Consider the following 15,236-nt stretch of genomic DNA (forward strand, 5'->3'; position numbering starts at 1 on the left):
CAGTAAAAGAGCAGTAAAATAAGAGTCCATCAGCTTTTTTTGTCTTTTATCCAAAACCAGTAAACAGATGCAGCCCAAAAGACCCATGTTGCTTCCAAATTGTAATAAGGGAACTTCCTTTATTTCTTTTAAGAATGGCTAATTTATTAATATTTTCTATCATGAAAGCTTCTCTTCTTTGGCCACTGATTCAGAAAACTTGAATTGGAGAATGAAAGAACAAAGCACGTTTGATAAACTCTCCTATGAAACCCCCACTCTCTTCCTGAAAGGTTGGGCTATATTGTAGGCAAACCAGATAAAATTGACACAATGCATTTTTTTGCCAGCAGATTTAAAAATCAAGTTGTAGCTGATTATCTTGTGTGAAATGATTGCTCTAATAAGGGCTGTTTCCCTTTGTAGAGTGGCTTTACACCTTTGCACATAGCTGCACACTATGGAAATATCAATGTGGCAACACTTCTGCTAAACCGAGGAGCTGCGGTCGATTTCACAGCAAGGGTATGGAGGAATTTCTTTCTCTTCTTATTTATAATGAGTTGCACAAGTGGGAGGGTTTCTCTGTGCAGTTCTTAGTCACGAGTAACTGAGGGGCAAAGTTTAACGCTGATTCTGTTGTGTTCAAAGATGGCTTTTTTTTGCAGAATTCCTAAAAGTTGCCTCCGTGCGATGCACCAGAGCCCTTGGGAGAGTTGGGTTGCAGCCAGTATTCCCAGCTGAAGGCAGCAGGCTCCTTTGACTTGTTCCAGAAAGCTGATATTCTCATAATGTGCCAACTCACTTCAGCTTTCCTGTCAGTTAGACATAGTCCAGAAATAGATGTAGGATTTATTGGCTTTTTCAGTATTTACTCTACTTCCATAATTTGATATTTTCGCATATGAATGTATTTTTAAAAAGTCACGTAGGGTATATTGCCATGAGATAAAAGTACTAATTAATCATGACTACTTGTTCAATGTAAGCCTCTGCAGAGCTACAGAATATGATCTCTTTGCTGCTGGACAGCACGTAGCCTGAAGCATGGCATCTGGTGCCATGAAAACTTCTGGTCATAAAAACCTCAACATAGCGACCGGGTCACGAGTTTTCCCTTTCCTTTTACCAGACAGACTTTGAATTACTTCAGGGCTCTGCTCTTCAGACTGACTTCCCCTTGTTGCCAATCCAGAATAGCTGCTAACATTACCTCTTTCCTCACCCAAAATGTGAGGACCACAGGACTACTCCTTGGCATGACACCTAGCAGGTTCCTTTTGCAGGAGTCATGTATTTGTGTACTCTGTGTGTGTTCATCAGTGTTGTGTGACTATGGACTCACTGGGACTCAGATCTCTGTTTGTTTCTTTGTCTGACTCTGGGACTGTGATGTTTGCTGCTTTGGCAGATGTGCTGCTTCTTTTATGAAAAAAACCCCCCAAAACAATGAATAAAGATTCTTGCTCAGAAAGGAATTACTAACTCTAGCTTATATGGTGTGTGCCTAGCTCTGATGGTCAAGTACATTTTTGTTCTCTACAATGTGATGGTCTCATTTTTTTATGTGATGCAAATTCACCCCCATTACACCCTTCCCAATCCATCCTGCTCATTGTTTGTTCTTTTCATGGTGTAGAATGGAATCACCCCACTGCATGTGGCTTCCAAAAGGGGAAACACAAACATGGTGAAGCTCTTGTTGGATCGCGGAGGGCAGATCGATGCCAAAACCAGGGTGAGTCTCTCTATTCCCTGAATATGATGTTGTCCCTTCTGGGGAATGGATTGGGATTTTTTCTGCTTGCTTGATTTTGGGTTTTGTTTTGTTTTGGGTTTTTTTACGCCAGACACTGGGAACACCAAGGATCATAGCTAGGAATTCAGCTTCTGTAATTGTGTCTTGTTCTCTGTTCTTTAAGTGAGATATTAGATACAGCTGTTATAAATTACTCTAAAAACCTAATTAAATAAATTTAGTGGAGCACAGCTCCAGAAATGTTAAACACTACTTCCTCACAAGTGCACTCTTTGCAACCTTACCTAAATTTAAATTATGACTCCAGAAAAAAATTATAAAGAAATATTTTGTACCTTTAAAAAAAAATGAGGCTCCTACCTTTAGTTTTCAGATAGTTATTTGTTTTATGTAGGCTGTTTGGTAGCAGAGCAAAGAATGGCAGGTATTGGTGATAGTAGGAGGTAGAAATGATATTTCCTTTAGTCTCTTGGCTATTCTACCTACATTGTTCAAGAAAAAGCTGATGAAAGTGATCTTTTTTAAAGCAGTAAGATTGTTAGTTGGTCCAGCTTCATGTGTCACAAGAACATTTGTGCTCCACAGCAGTGGGAAGTGGAGGGACTGGGAACAGTTAAGCCTTTCAGTCCCCTGACTCCTAAATGTGGGGTGCAGCCCCAGACTGAGTGGTGAAAACTGCCCCAGTGGGCTGGCAATCACTTGTTATTGACGAGTCAGCACTAGGAACCTGTGACCTCCTCTGTGCCAGCAGCTGCTCACCTCATCCCCAGAGTAACCCCAGAGAATTAGGTGACTCTCACTGCCTTCCTCCTCCCAGCTCTCCTGTCAAAATGCCACACCAATACTGTGCTCTTTCTTTATGGCTGATTTTGGAGTAAATCACAGAATCACAGAATACCAGGTTGGAAGGGACCTCAAGGATCATCTGGTCAGTACAGGACAGAACAAAAATCCATCAGTTTATATAGGCAGGGTTAACATATGTTCATGTGTGCAACCTGAACTGCACAGGACTTGTTCTTGAAAGCTGCTGGGTTTTAAGCACTGCTCTGCAATTTTAGATCTCCAAGTAATAGCAGGTGCTCTAGAACACAGAGTTTAGAGCTGAACATAGAGTTTTTACTTAATAAGGTAGAAAGGCAGAGGAAGATAGAGGATGTTGAAGTCAGATACCCTGCAGTTACTTTAATATTAATTAAATCAGCCATTTGTGGCTTCACAAGTTAGAAAGACAATCATGATTATTATGTAACTCTAGATATTATTGATTTTTTAAAATTTCTGATTATTTATGAAATTACATCTCTCTTGCTCTTTTTTTGATGGCTTTTAAAAAACTACTGATTTTTGGGAATGGGAAAAGCTGCCTCTTGTGAAGGTGTGCAGTAAAACACCATCACCCCTATCAAATTTTCCACAATGAGTACCAAAAATCTCATGGTAAAGAAGCATGAAATGTTAATAATATGCTACAGTCAGGATGTTCCACATACTCATAAGCACAACAGTCATACTGAAATGGTACTGAATTCACCTCATTCCTGTTTGGTATTTAGAGATTTGTTTTAGACAAATCTGGCACAGATGATTGTAAAGGGCATCTTGGATTTTAAGATGCCAAGGTATATTCCCTTCCCTGTTCAGCCACAGAGATTGATGTGCAGTTGTGAATGAAGCTGAAAGAACAGGACTTTGTCCAACGTAGGTGGAAAGGGATAATTTATGAGTTGTCTCATTGTCCTGGCTTCCTGCCCTTGATCAGCTGCTACATGAGCTCAAAACCTGCCAGCACAAAGGTCTGGTGAAAACCCCTAAAGCCCACATCTCCAGTTTGCACAGGCTCAGCACCTTCCTCTTGCTTTCATCTCCTGCCTTCCTGCAGCTCAAAGGCACACGGTGGCAGCCAGCTGCCTGCACTCCACAGTGGGGAAGATTCCAGAGCTTTGGTTTTGCTGTCATTGTGTCTGTGGCATGGTCCTCATGCCAGCTGTTTATATCGTCTTGGTGTCTTTCTTTTCCCTCTGCCCTGTCCGCATGCCTTGTGTGCTTTGCTATGGCCCTGAGTACGTAGGGTGTGGAAGAGGTAGGTTGGGTGTTGCATGCCGTGCATCTCGTGGTTTGTATTTCAAAGGACAGACTCCCACCTCCTCCACCTCGGACTAACACGCTTGCCTTCCCATACTCGCCTCTCCATTCCTCCTGAGGGACACCTGCATCCTTCCCACAGGGCAGAGTCACTCCAAACCACTGGAATTAATGTACTGGGATAGTTCATTGCCAGACAGCTTGGGCTTTTGTTCTTGGTCTCCATATCACATCCAAACAAGCTCTTTGGTTCAGAATGTACCCATTCAGTTTGTTTTTAATTTGCTTTATTACATGATATCTGATGAAGATGCAAAAAACTATTTTGACTTATTAGATGAGCCTCAGTACTTTAATTTTGCAGAGTTAATCTGTGAAATCTTTTTAAGTTTGAAAATGTTTCATTGGAATGATCCATTAGGAACTCCTTTATTGTCTCAAAGAAATAATAATTATGCATGTGTCCTGCTGTTCCATTAGTTGATGCTGCATGTCAGAGGAAGAGCTTGCTTACTGCAGGAATTATGGATTTTTATTTTCTATACATTTCACAGTGTATTTGCTGAAATTTTATGCCAGTTCTCACCAGAATATAAAAATGTAGAGCTGCTAATAAATCTGTTTGTTACACCTAAGGATTTTAAGATAATATTTTATTTAATTTTTTTTTTGGCAAGTTTTACTATTTTTCTTAATTCGCTCCTGAACAGGTTTTTAAAATGTGGCATTGCAATTCCTTTTTATATTGTATCTAAAGCAAAAATGTAAATTTAATTCCCAATTAAGTTAATAGGATACTTTTATTAGTGCTCTGTGTTATGCATACTTTTGTCCTACTTGTATTTACATACAAGCCTTACCTGGAGTTTTGCCTCATAAGTAGTAAAAGGGTAAAATTTGTTATGCTAAAATATTTTATATTTAGAATCTTAGTCAAAGCTATATTCTCTACAGGTTTACCTGAATAAGAATTTCAGTGACATACATTTGTTCAAAATTTTAGCATTTAGCTATACTTCTGACCTGCACAGCCTGTGACAGCAGACCAGTGGAGGTGGGTTTCAGAACCAGTTCTGCAGATTGGGGCTAGGAATTGGGGTACAGAAACTTGTTCTCTAAAAGAGGGTGGAAAGTAAATCCAGGTCGTGTGGTCAAGAGTAACATGGTAACTATCAATTCTGACTCTGAGAGATGGAAAGCATTTAAAGCCTTCCTGAAATACAGTGAGGATAGTTGCAGGGAGAATTATTTTAAGCATTTAAAAGCAGTGCAGTTTCAGCATGGCCGACATATATATGTCTATTAAAATAATACTCTGATATAATGGAACAGTAACAGGATATATGGGATGTTGAAGTGGTACTATTAAAAGGTTTTAGGAGTATTGTATAAGAAAAAAAAAAAAAAAAGAATTTGAGGCTTTTTTAGATTTTGTGTGCTTTTTAATTTTAAAATACAGTGTTAGTCACAGACCTCTGTCACCTTCCTGGTATTTCCATTTTTATGGGAATGTGCAAACTCCCTTACAAGAGGGGGAGGAACACATTCACCTGGCTCAGATGCTGATATTGTCACACATTTTGTGTTCTTTCTATTTCAGCTTTGCCAACACTGAAATGGAATTTTTCTTCTGGAAATTTTCTTTAGATTCCTCTTGCAGGCTTTTGTCCAGAGTATTCACAGTTGAAAAAAAATCCCTGGAATGAAACAGAGCATCTAGTCTTGGAACAGAAAGCTTGTTGTGTGGGACAGTAAACATGTTGTGTGCCTGGAGGGTGGCAGCTGGAGAGGGGAGTAGAGGTGATAATGGTGGTGAGAAAGTCTGGTATGCCAGTTGGTTTGGAGAAGGGCCACAGAAAAGAAAGGAGGCTCAGCTGGAGATGAAAGAAGTGGAAGGTTGGTCACAGGGATGTATGATACTGATGGGAAAAGAAAAGGAAGGAAGCTGGGGAGGTTGAAACTCATTTTTTTGTTTTGGTTGCAGCTGGGTTTTTTGGGGTGAATGTGCTTCAGACATCCCTTAATGCTCATTCTGGGAACTTATTGAGATTTATTTGTAATAATGTTTCCTTTTGTACATGTGCATCCTGACAAATTAGGCATGGCTTGCTGCCATTGCCACATGGTAGTGGGTTTCCTACCATAAAGCCATCATGGCAGGATCCTAACCCAGGCCCGGCACTATGCTGTGTTTACAGGGCTTTGTTCCTGCAGTAGTGCTGCTGTGACATGTTCCCCTGGTCTGCACAGAGCACTAAGAATTCATTGGCAGATTTGCCATTCCTAAGCAATGCCAGGTTAAGAATATCTAATCACAAAACAGATATTTGCCTTAAAAAACTTAGTGGATTCATATCATGTTGACAAGGAAGTGGGAAGGGATGTTTTACAGATTATCAAAGCAAGCTGTATAGGTGGTGGTTATTATTTAGAATGATACAGTATCTTGCTATGCAAGTGAACACATGGTATATTTTTTGCTGTATTTTTAAAATTAGTACTTTGAATGGCAGAGCTGGAGAAATACTTTAGAGTGTGTTTAATTATGCCAAGACTGAGAGCTCAGAGCAAGTGGGAGACTTGCCTGGTTCATTTTTAAAGAGATGAGGTTTAGTAGTAATGAAAAATGAACGAATGAAAAGGCCTTTGTTTATCAGGAAGTTTTAGGCAATTTTGAATGTCTAGTATACAAAACACTAAAAATTTATTTTCCCATCACAAAACTGAGAATATACTGCTGCAGTTTAGAAAAATTCTTTGATAATTCAGACTTTGATGTTCATGTGCTATCATCAGTCTTCGCTCCAGTGAGCACTGAACATGTGCAACCACCCTTCTGTTAAGATGCTGCCCATATCATTTCCCATTAAGGATCTTTTCAAGCACAGCTTCTTTTTATCTCAGTCTCTCTGGTAGGCTCAAGTGAAGCATTTTAATCACTGTGAAATAACCCAATAATTTATCTTCGTGAGTCCTGCAGTTAGGAGTCATGCCCAGAATTCAGAATTAATTTTGCAAATTAAAAAATGACCAGTGTTTGATCTTCAAGAAAAAAAGGCAAAAGTTTACCTTCTATTTTGAAAGCCATTTAAGAGGAAATTAGGAGTGATGGAATTCTATGGCTTCCATACACACCAAGAGGATTGTAGTGCCACTTCTAACAGTGACCCAGCTGGTGGAGATGTTGGAAAGCATGAGCCAAGGGAGTACAGCACACAGGAACAACAGAGCACCAGATGAAGGATTGTCATTTGGGACATTTAACTCTTCACCATGTATTATTTGGGAAGAGGAGATAAATATTGGACTTTTAAAAATATAAAATTGCTGAATTTCTTCTCTTCCAGCATGGTGGCCTTTTTGTTTAGGGGATATCCATTACCTGTGCTTCAGGGTCTCTCTTTGATCTGGTGTTGTAGGTCATGTCAAATGATGTGCTTGATATTTTGGTCAGCAGGTGTTCTTCAATGTATGGGGTGTACCAGTTAGCAGTGGGATGATTTTTCAGAAGTTTATCACCAAATTCCTGCAATAGATTTCAGGGAACTGTGGCAAATGGCAACAGGGAAAAGAGGGCTCATCTGGTAGAGCAGTGTGTCTCTTGATGTTGGCTAATGTCATTTTGTCCTCATTTGGCTATGTACTAATTCTTCTACTACAACAGCTCTCTTTACAATTTCCCACATCTTTGAAGAAAACCAAATAGAGAATTTTAAATATTAAATATATGATAATTTAAAAGTGTACATGCAATTTTTGCAAGGGCAGAAAGAGGGAAGAGGATTACATGGAAAGGCTACGAAGCATATTGCATCCCTCACCTGCTGGAAAGTGCACAGATAGGAGATGGTGATGCATTTAGAAAAGCTATGACAGGGCAGAAGAGGCAGCAAATGTTATCTCTACTTTTAGGGGGCATTGTAGGTAAGAAGAGAGGAGAAACCATGCTTTTTAATGACTTAGTTCTTATTTTTGTTTTAGCCAGACTTTCTTGTGAAGTTGATGTGTTTCTTAGCTTGTATTTTTCTTCTTTTTTTCTCCCTCTGGGGATTTGGCCTGTTTTTCTCAGACAATTCCACCTTTTTTTTTTTTTTTTTTTTTTGGGCTGCCTATTAAATACAAAAACATCAAATGCAGATATGCAGTAGGTAAAGTGAACCTTTCTCTTTGGTTAAAAATGTAGAGCACAAAAGGCCAGAAACAGGAAGGAAATACCAAATAAATATCTTTTCTAGAGATAATGAAGGATTTATTCTCACCTTAGTAATGCTAAAGGGAATTAGGTGTATAAATCCCTTTGGCATATCAAACTCTGAGGTTTCAGCACAGCAAAAAGAACCAGATAAGCTGGACACACCCAATTCCTTCACATTTACCCAGTCTGCCAGGTGCTGAGCAGCCTTGAATCCTGTTTTCAGGTTTGATCTTGCATCTGAATTGCATTGCAAAGCTTCCATGGCTTTTAGTGATGCCTCTACCTCTGAGATAGCAGGAGTCAAAGCACCCCTGACCCCTTTGCTTGTTTCTGAAATATCTCTGGAAACAGTAGATAAGTGAGGGAGAAAAATTCCTCCCCTCAAACTTCAGTTCCTCCCTGCAGTGCTGAACTGCTAACTCAGAAAGGTGCATAGCAGAAGTAAAACTACAGTGATGTCCAGCAATGTCACTAATGCTTACTTAAGGCCATCTTTTTGGGTTTTTTTCAATTTTTTTAAACCTCTTGGTAATAAATATATCTCAAGCCAGTATATTAATCTTTTAATCATGCTGTCAATGGGTTCTTCAGAAAGCACCCTAGAATATCGTCTACCTCATCTAAGATGAGCAGTGTGTCTCAGAGGGAGAAGGCTTTTCTTGGGACTAAAGACTGGGAAAAAACATTTCACTTTTATCAACCTGTCTCTGCTGAATGATTATTGATGACTTCTCTGAGAGCACGCTTGAGCAATACTGAGGTCCAATGAGATGAAAACTTGGGTTTCTTTATCTAATACGTTTTGGTTTTTCTGTCATTCAGCACTAATATTCTTTTGCAAACATCTTTCTTGCCTCATATTTCCTGTTTTATTTCTGCATAAAGCCCAAACTGTAGCAAAATTACCTAGAATGCATTCTCCTATCTAAATGTTTGTTACATCCTTTTTTACCACTCCTGTGATCATTACTGAACAGCCTAAGGATGGTTTTTTGGGATAGGGTGGTGGTCTACAACAGGAAAAATATTGTGGAGTTGGTGGTCTCAGCAGTTTTAGCAAATAATTGTTGGCTCTTTGTTCACCGCTTCATCTCAGAAGTTTAAAGTTTTGTTCTGTTTATTTCTCTCTCACTTTCTGTTTTTACACATTTTTATCCTGATGCCTGTTTTAAAATGAGTAAATTCTAGAGTAAATTTTCTAGTATGAACATTTCTTGTTTCAACCTTGCATCAAAAGCAATCAAAGCACAAGTGTTTGATAAATGGAGCATCCTTGGCCCAGCACACATTATCCAGGGAGAGGCAACACAACCAACCTCAAAGCCATGCAGAGAGGGGAGGAGGGGATGCCTGCTCACATTTATCCTCTTTGATAAGAGATTTCAGTACAGAGTGGGCTTCCTCTCTGAAATGGTAACCATAAAGTGTCCTCTCCTGGTGCAAGGAAGACTAGGAATGAAACTTTGTGTTGTGGAACCAGCTGCAGTCAGGAACCAAAGAAAAGGAACTTTTACACGTGCTTGTGGGGCTGCATTCCTGGAAGGGTGTTCCTCAGAGTGCCAGGGCAGACAGCTGGGGATGTGCTCATTTGTTTTCTCTTCTTTTACTTCAAGGATGGACTCACCCCACTCCACTGTGCTGCAAGAAGTGGCCATGACCAAGTTGTGGAGCTGCTCCTAGAGCGAGGTGCCCCACTGCTTGCCCGGACCAAGGTGTGTGTCTGGTTTGAATGTGTGAACATACATAACTTTGCATAGACTTTTCATTGTCACTGCAAGGACAAAGAAGAAGACAGGAACATTTCTGTTCTCCCACAGGAAATGTGTTAATGGGCAGAATGATCCAAAATAAGGTTTTCTTACATAATTAGGGATTATCCTTTCCAAATACATGAAACAGGATACACTTCTTTGCCCTGTTCTGTAATACCAGATTAAACACATGCTCTACAGTGCTTCTGCAAGCACTTCACTTTTGTTGCTTCCAAGACCATAGGAAACACAGATGGGAAAGCTGGGTCTGTCACTCCTGAGGGATGATTCCTGGTATGTATTTTCCAGCCTTTCATATAAGCTAACTAGGACCTGTGACCTACAGCTTCTTATAATTGTTTTCATGGATTTCCAGGCTTGGAAAATTATTTTGATGTGTTCTTCCTGATTCTGAAAATCACACATCTATAATTAATGCCTTTCCAATAAATGCTGTGTCTTTGTTCAAGCAAATATCTCTATGCAGGAGTGATTCACAGAGAGACTTGGAACTGTAGGCAGAAGATTTCTTATAGTACACTGATTTCTTTTGTGGGAGAAGGTGGTGAGGTGAACCTCATGTGTCAACACTCTCACCTCACTAAGATCTAGAGAGGCTCAGAACAACAGACAACAGGTTGTAGTAACATACAACCTATACTTTAGTGTTATGCTGAGTATCTCTAGAAGTGTTGTTTAAGGTCAATATATGTTTTATTAAATCACGATGCAAGACCCTTAAATATTGTTTCCTTGATTAAGTTCTGATTTTTAGTTAATTTTATGAAATTCCTCTAAGTAAGCCTGTACTTGTTGGAGAGGGAGGGGTGGCTGTAGCATTTTTCATTTTTTCTTCCAGTCCATAGGTCAGATGCAGCTCTGTTGGTGATGGTACTCTGCAGACTTAGGATGCCATCATTCTGGTATGTGCCACGATCCAAGTGATTGTTACTAGAAGTTTCTGTTCTGTTTTCTTTTGGCACAGAACGGACTCTCACCACTTCACATGGCAGCCCAGGGGGACCACGTGGAATGTGTCAAACACCTACTGCAGCACAAAGCTCCCGTGGATGATGTCACTCTGGATTACCTGACTGCCCTCCATGTGGCTGCACACTGCGGCCACTATCGTGTCACCAAGCTCCTGCTGGACAAGAGAGCAAATCCCAATGCTCGTGCCCTGGTAAACCTGTCCCACCTGTGTCATGTAACAAAGCTATCCAGGGTAGATGTGTAGCTTTTGCCAGTAAAACTAAGTGAAATCTCTGCCAACAAACTCCAACAACCTCAAATAGCTGCAATAACAGGTTGTCACATGTGCTGCTTACTAGTATTTTATTTCTTATTATTAGGTCCAATCATGGACCCTGTCCCAAGGCAAGCAGTTGTAGTATCAGGGCTGGAAACTCTACAGAGTTTCTAAAATCAGAGCTGTTTGTAGCTGATGCCAACATATGCATTGGTGTTCTATTGGCTGTTCTGTTTTCCATACTATGTGATACAATACACAAAAAATTTCTAAGATTTCAACTGAATCATCAAGTTAGTTGGCAATACATGACAAAGCTAATTTCTGCCTTTATCAAATTGTGACATTCCCCTCTATTAGGTGCCACTTCTCTTCCTTTTCAAAAAACAGTTCTTCTGCTGTTTACAGGAAAACAGGTAGGATTCCTTGCACTCACTGGTCAGGCCATTATCATCCCCTAACTGAGAGAAAAACCTCACATTTGGCTCCAGGAACGTAAGCTTTCAGGATTCTATAAGCTATCCAAATCCAAACAAGATTCCTATTTTCTCTAATAGGAGGTGTCCCCATGAACTGTTAGCTGGATGGAAATTAAAATACCAACATCTTACACTCAGTGGGGGAAAGAGACTGTGAACACTCAAGAAGCCTGCTGTTGCCTGCTGTATTCAGTGCCTCCACAGACCTTCCACCACAGGCCACTGATGTCTTGCCCAGCATTTTGCCTTCAGTGTGACCCTGTGTTTGTCTCTGAAGGCTTCTCCACCCCTTTCTTCCTTGGAATTGACTTTTTATTGACGTGCTTTTATTTCACCATCCTGTTTTTCTTGGCCTCTCTACAGTCACAAGTCCTGTAACCTCTCTTGCTTCCTCTTCTTAAGCTTGTCTTATCTTGTCTTTCTCAGTAACATGTTCTCTTGGTCAATATTTTTCAATGCTGTTTTCATCCTTTCTTGGTTTTATTACCTGTCCTTTGATTATCTTTAGCTGCACTTTCCTCAGCTACCCACACATGCATGTTGCATGCCAGCCCCCTCATCTTCTTTCTTTCCTTCCATGACCAGAAATACACCTTCTGTTCCCCCCCTTCCCCTCCCTCCCAGGGAAACATCTGAAATGAAAGGAGAATACCCTCAGGCCACTGCCTCTCTGCTCTTTTCCCTCCAGACTGGGTTTTTTTCCTCACCCTTGTTTTCTCTCCCATCAGGGACTTGTTGCCTCTGGCTTGTTTATAGTATTTAATTTATTAAATGATGCTCATAATGTCTGTTAGTGATACATTCTTTCTGCCTGCACCTCTCCCCCATCAAACTGCTCATCACTTAAATAGAAGTGGCAAAATTAAATCAACACAGGCAGTAAGATGAAGTGAAAATATGGAAACATCTGAAACAGTAGAGCTTCCTTTGAGAGACATTGTGCGGGAGGTAAAATATCTCCTTTAGAAATTGGAGAAGGGTAATAGTAGTAATAATATTTAACAGAGCCCTGTGATGGAATAACTTTTACAAACAATAATTTTGTAGCTAGGTTGAAAAAAAAAAAGTTGATATTTTCAAATTACTTGGAGACTAAATTGGTTCTTCTTAGCTTTTTCAATTTTATATGCTTTAAAACATCTTCAAATCATCCAGTAATTAATTTTTCCTTTAACAGAAGCTGATTGTAGAATAATCTGTCACATGCCTCTTTCCATGAGCTAAGATTTCCCTGATAAATTCTGTTTGCTGCTAGCTGATTGTTTAGAAATACTGATCCGTTTCATTTAAAAAGTGTAGTGATTTTTAAACGTTATCTAAAAATGTTACCTGTGCTTTTCACTAAAACATTCACATATGGTGCATAATGTGTTTGCTTAGCTTCAGACACGCTTAACCAGCATTAAGTATAATAGTACATAAAAAAGAAAAGCTTAAAGTCAAAGCATGTGCTAGAGAATAGAGTATGAAGACATGCTTTGATGTGATTCTTACAGAAAAAGCATTTCCAAGTAAATGAATGTGTACTGATGGTCAGCACAAAACTAAAACTACTGTCTCGCAAGATCATTGAGACTGATCACAAGATTTGTGAGAATCTTGTATATTACAAGTTATTCTATAAAGACAAAGTAATGTGGTATCTGGAAGAAGTACTTATTCTTTTACTGCAGAGGTATAGAATATGTTTTATACATTTCAAAAGGCACTGATTTCAGAGTGATAACTACGCTTAACTTGAATTTTCCTTGTGTTAGGCAATTTTAAAGTTATTCTTACATATGTGTGTGCAACCTGCCTAACCACATGCCTGCCTGTGTGCAGGCACACATTTCAAAGTCTGAATGGGTTTTGGAGGTGGACCTTCAGTTTCTCAGAGCAGCAGCACTGCTTTGTTCTGTGTCAGACTGCTGGGAGATGTCTGTAATTCATAACCAGTCCTGCTTAAAGAACAATTGCTTCTAGTACTCTAACACTCCTGCTCCCAGTGTGCTGCCATGGAGCTGTGTGGAAAGTGTAGCTGCATGTTTTTGACTAACATGACTGTCTTTTGCACAGAATGGTTTTACTCCACTGCACATTGCCTGCAAGAAAAATCGCATCAAAGTCATGGAACTCCTGGTGAAATATGGGGCTTCAATCCAGGCTATAACAGAGGTAGAAAAGTGTTTCATGTCCTGAAGAAACATTCCTTCTCTCTTCCCCCTTTTGCCACCTTTTTTTCTCTCTCCTATTGTGCCTCACTTTCACTTATGTTTTATTTAACTGAAGCAGCCCCTTCCCTGTGCCCGTGCAGAGGAGTAAAACTGCTCTTGCTTTGTTTCGCAGTCGGGCCTCACACCAATACACGTGGCTGCATTTATGGGCCACTTGAACATAGTCCTCCTTCTGCTGCAGAACGGAGCCTCCCCTGATGTCACTAACATTGTGAGTATGGCTTTGCCTAGATCATCTATCTCTGCAATACCTTCTCCAGAAAGGGTCTGGCCTACCATGGAGCTCAACCAAAGGTCACATTTTAATGGTACTTTATGACTTTTTAAGAAAAATGACTCTAGCACCTTTAGTGAAGAGGAGGAAGTGGTGGTTGTGTGTGCATTATAAGCAATCTTTGGTTTCGTGCATTCATCATCAATGCTTGAGTGAATAAAATTTCCCTTTGAAACAGAGCTCACCAAATACATCCAAAACTGATTATAAGCCAAGTCACAGGAAAAACTCTGTTTCCGTTCTGAAGGATGAAATTAAAGTCCAAACAACCCTAATTCATGTCTGCACAGCTTTGCTGGCTGCCATGGAATTGTCTCATTTGTATCAGTGAAAGGGTCTAATGGGCTTAAAAACTAACAATTAAACAAAAAGTAAAAATTTTGAGATATTCTGTTATACGGGATATTCCAGGAACTGGTGCCTTTTGACACACCATGCTTCAATCTAGAAAATGTGCCCTTTGAGAGTTAACACAAAATGCAGAACCTGACTTACCTTAGAAATCAGTGTTTGCATAACAATAGCCTAGTTACCAAGAAGAATAATAAAAAGAGCACAAGAGTTCTCTGAGCTGTATTTCATAGTTATCTTATTGTTAACATTTGTAAGTAGAAACAGATATTCAGCTTACAACCACCTGCACTTTGAAAGAAGGTTTTTACCAGTAAACTATGTTATAGCTAAGTCTTCCCAACAACAAAAATGTAGTAATCCAGGTACACTGGACTCAACATTGTTTTGCAGTTAGAAAACTCTTCCATGAAACCAAGTAAAAATGTTGAGCACACTGAGTTGTTTGCTTGAATCATTAGAACAGACTTTCCCTGGCAAAGTCTCCTACTGCTATTTAATAGGAACAATCTTTATATAAAAACCTCATTGGTACTATGAAAACCAACAAGAAATTCTTGTGGAGGCAATTAAAAATATTGTGTTACCAGACATTTGTGTGCAAAGCTTAACACTTTACAATTTATGTTACCCAGGTGTCTTGGCTTTTGCTTGGAAAGCTGGAGTTCTCTGTTGAATTAATGTTCCCAAAAGCTAAATTGCTTTGCTAATTCATATGAAAAGGTCTTTATTGGAATTTGATCTTCAGAGTGTGTGAAATGTAAACCTTATTCACATTTAAAACAGCTCATTCTTCAAGTAAAAAAGTTTATATAGATGAATTTTAAGAACTGTAGCTAGAGCTGTGGGGTTTTGTTTGTTGCCTACTGACTAATCGTAGCTGGTAATACAATGTTAA

General features: G+C 39.5%; 1 protein-coding gene across 50 annotated transcripts in view; it reads left to right on the forward strand.

Annotated features, from left to right (window-relative positions):
- ANK2 (ankyrin 2) overlaps positions 1–15,236 on the forward strand; it is a 301,049-nt gene that overhangs the window by 200,655 nt on the left and 85,158 nt on the right. For 46 of the 50 annotated variants that reach the window (XM_071744070.1, XM_071744078.1, XM_071744061.1 and 43 more), the window contains 6 exons: positions 406–504; positions 1,619–1,717; positions 9,632–9,730; positions 10,755–10,952; positions 13,556–13,654; positions 13,826–13,924. In XM_071744070.1, coding sequence (XP_071600171.1) covers positions 406–504; positions 1,619–1,717; positions 9,632–9,730; positions 10,755–10,952; positions 13,556–13,654; positions 13,826–13,924 — 693 coding nt within the window. The remainder of the gene's footprint in view (positions 1–405; positions 505–1,618; positions 1,718–9,631; positions 9,731–10,754; positions 10,953–13,555; positions 13,655–13,825; positions 13,925–15,236) is intronic. The other 4 variants (XM_071744086.1, XM_071744115.1, XM_071744082.1 and 1 more) reach the window with 2 other exon arrangements.

Source organism: Heliangelus exortis, chromosome 4 (assembly GCF_036169615.1).
Source record: "Heliangelus exortis chromosome 4, bHelExo1.hap1, whole genome shotgun sequence".
Classification (NCBI taxonomy): Eukaryota; Metazoa; Chordata; class Aves; order Apodiformes; family Trochilidae; genus Heliangelus; species Heliangelus exortis.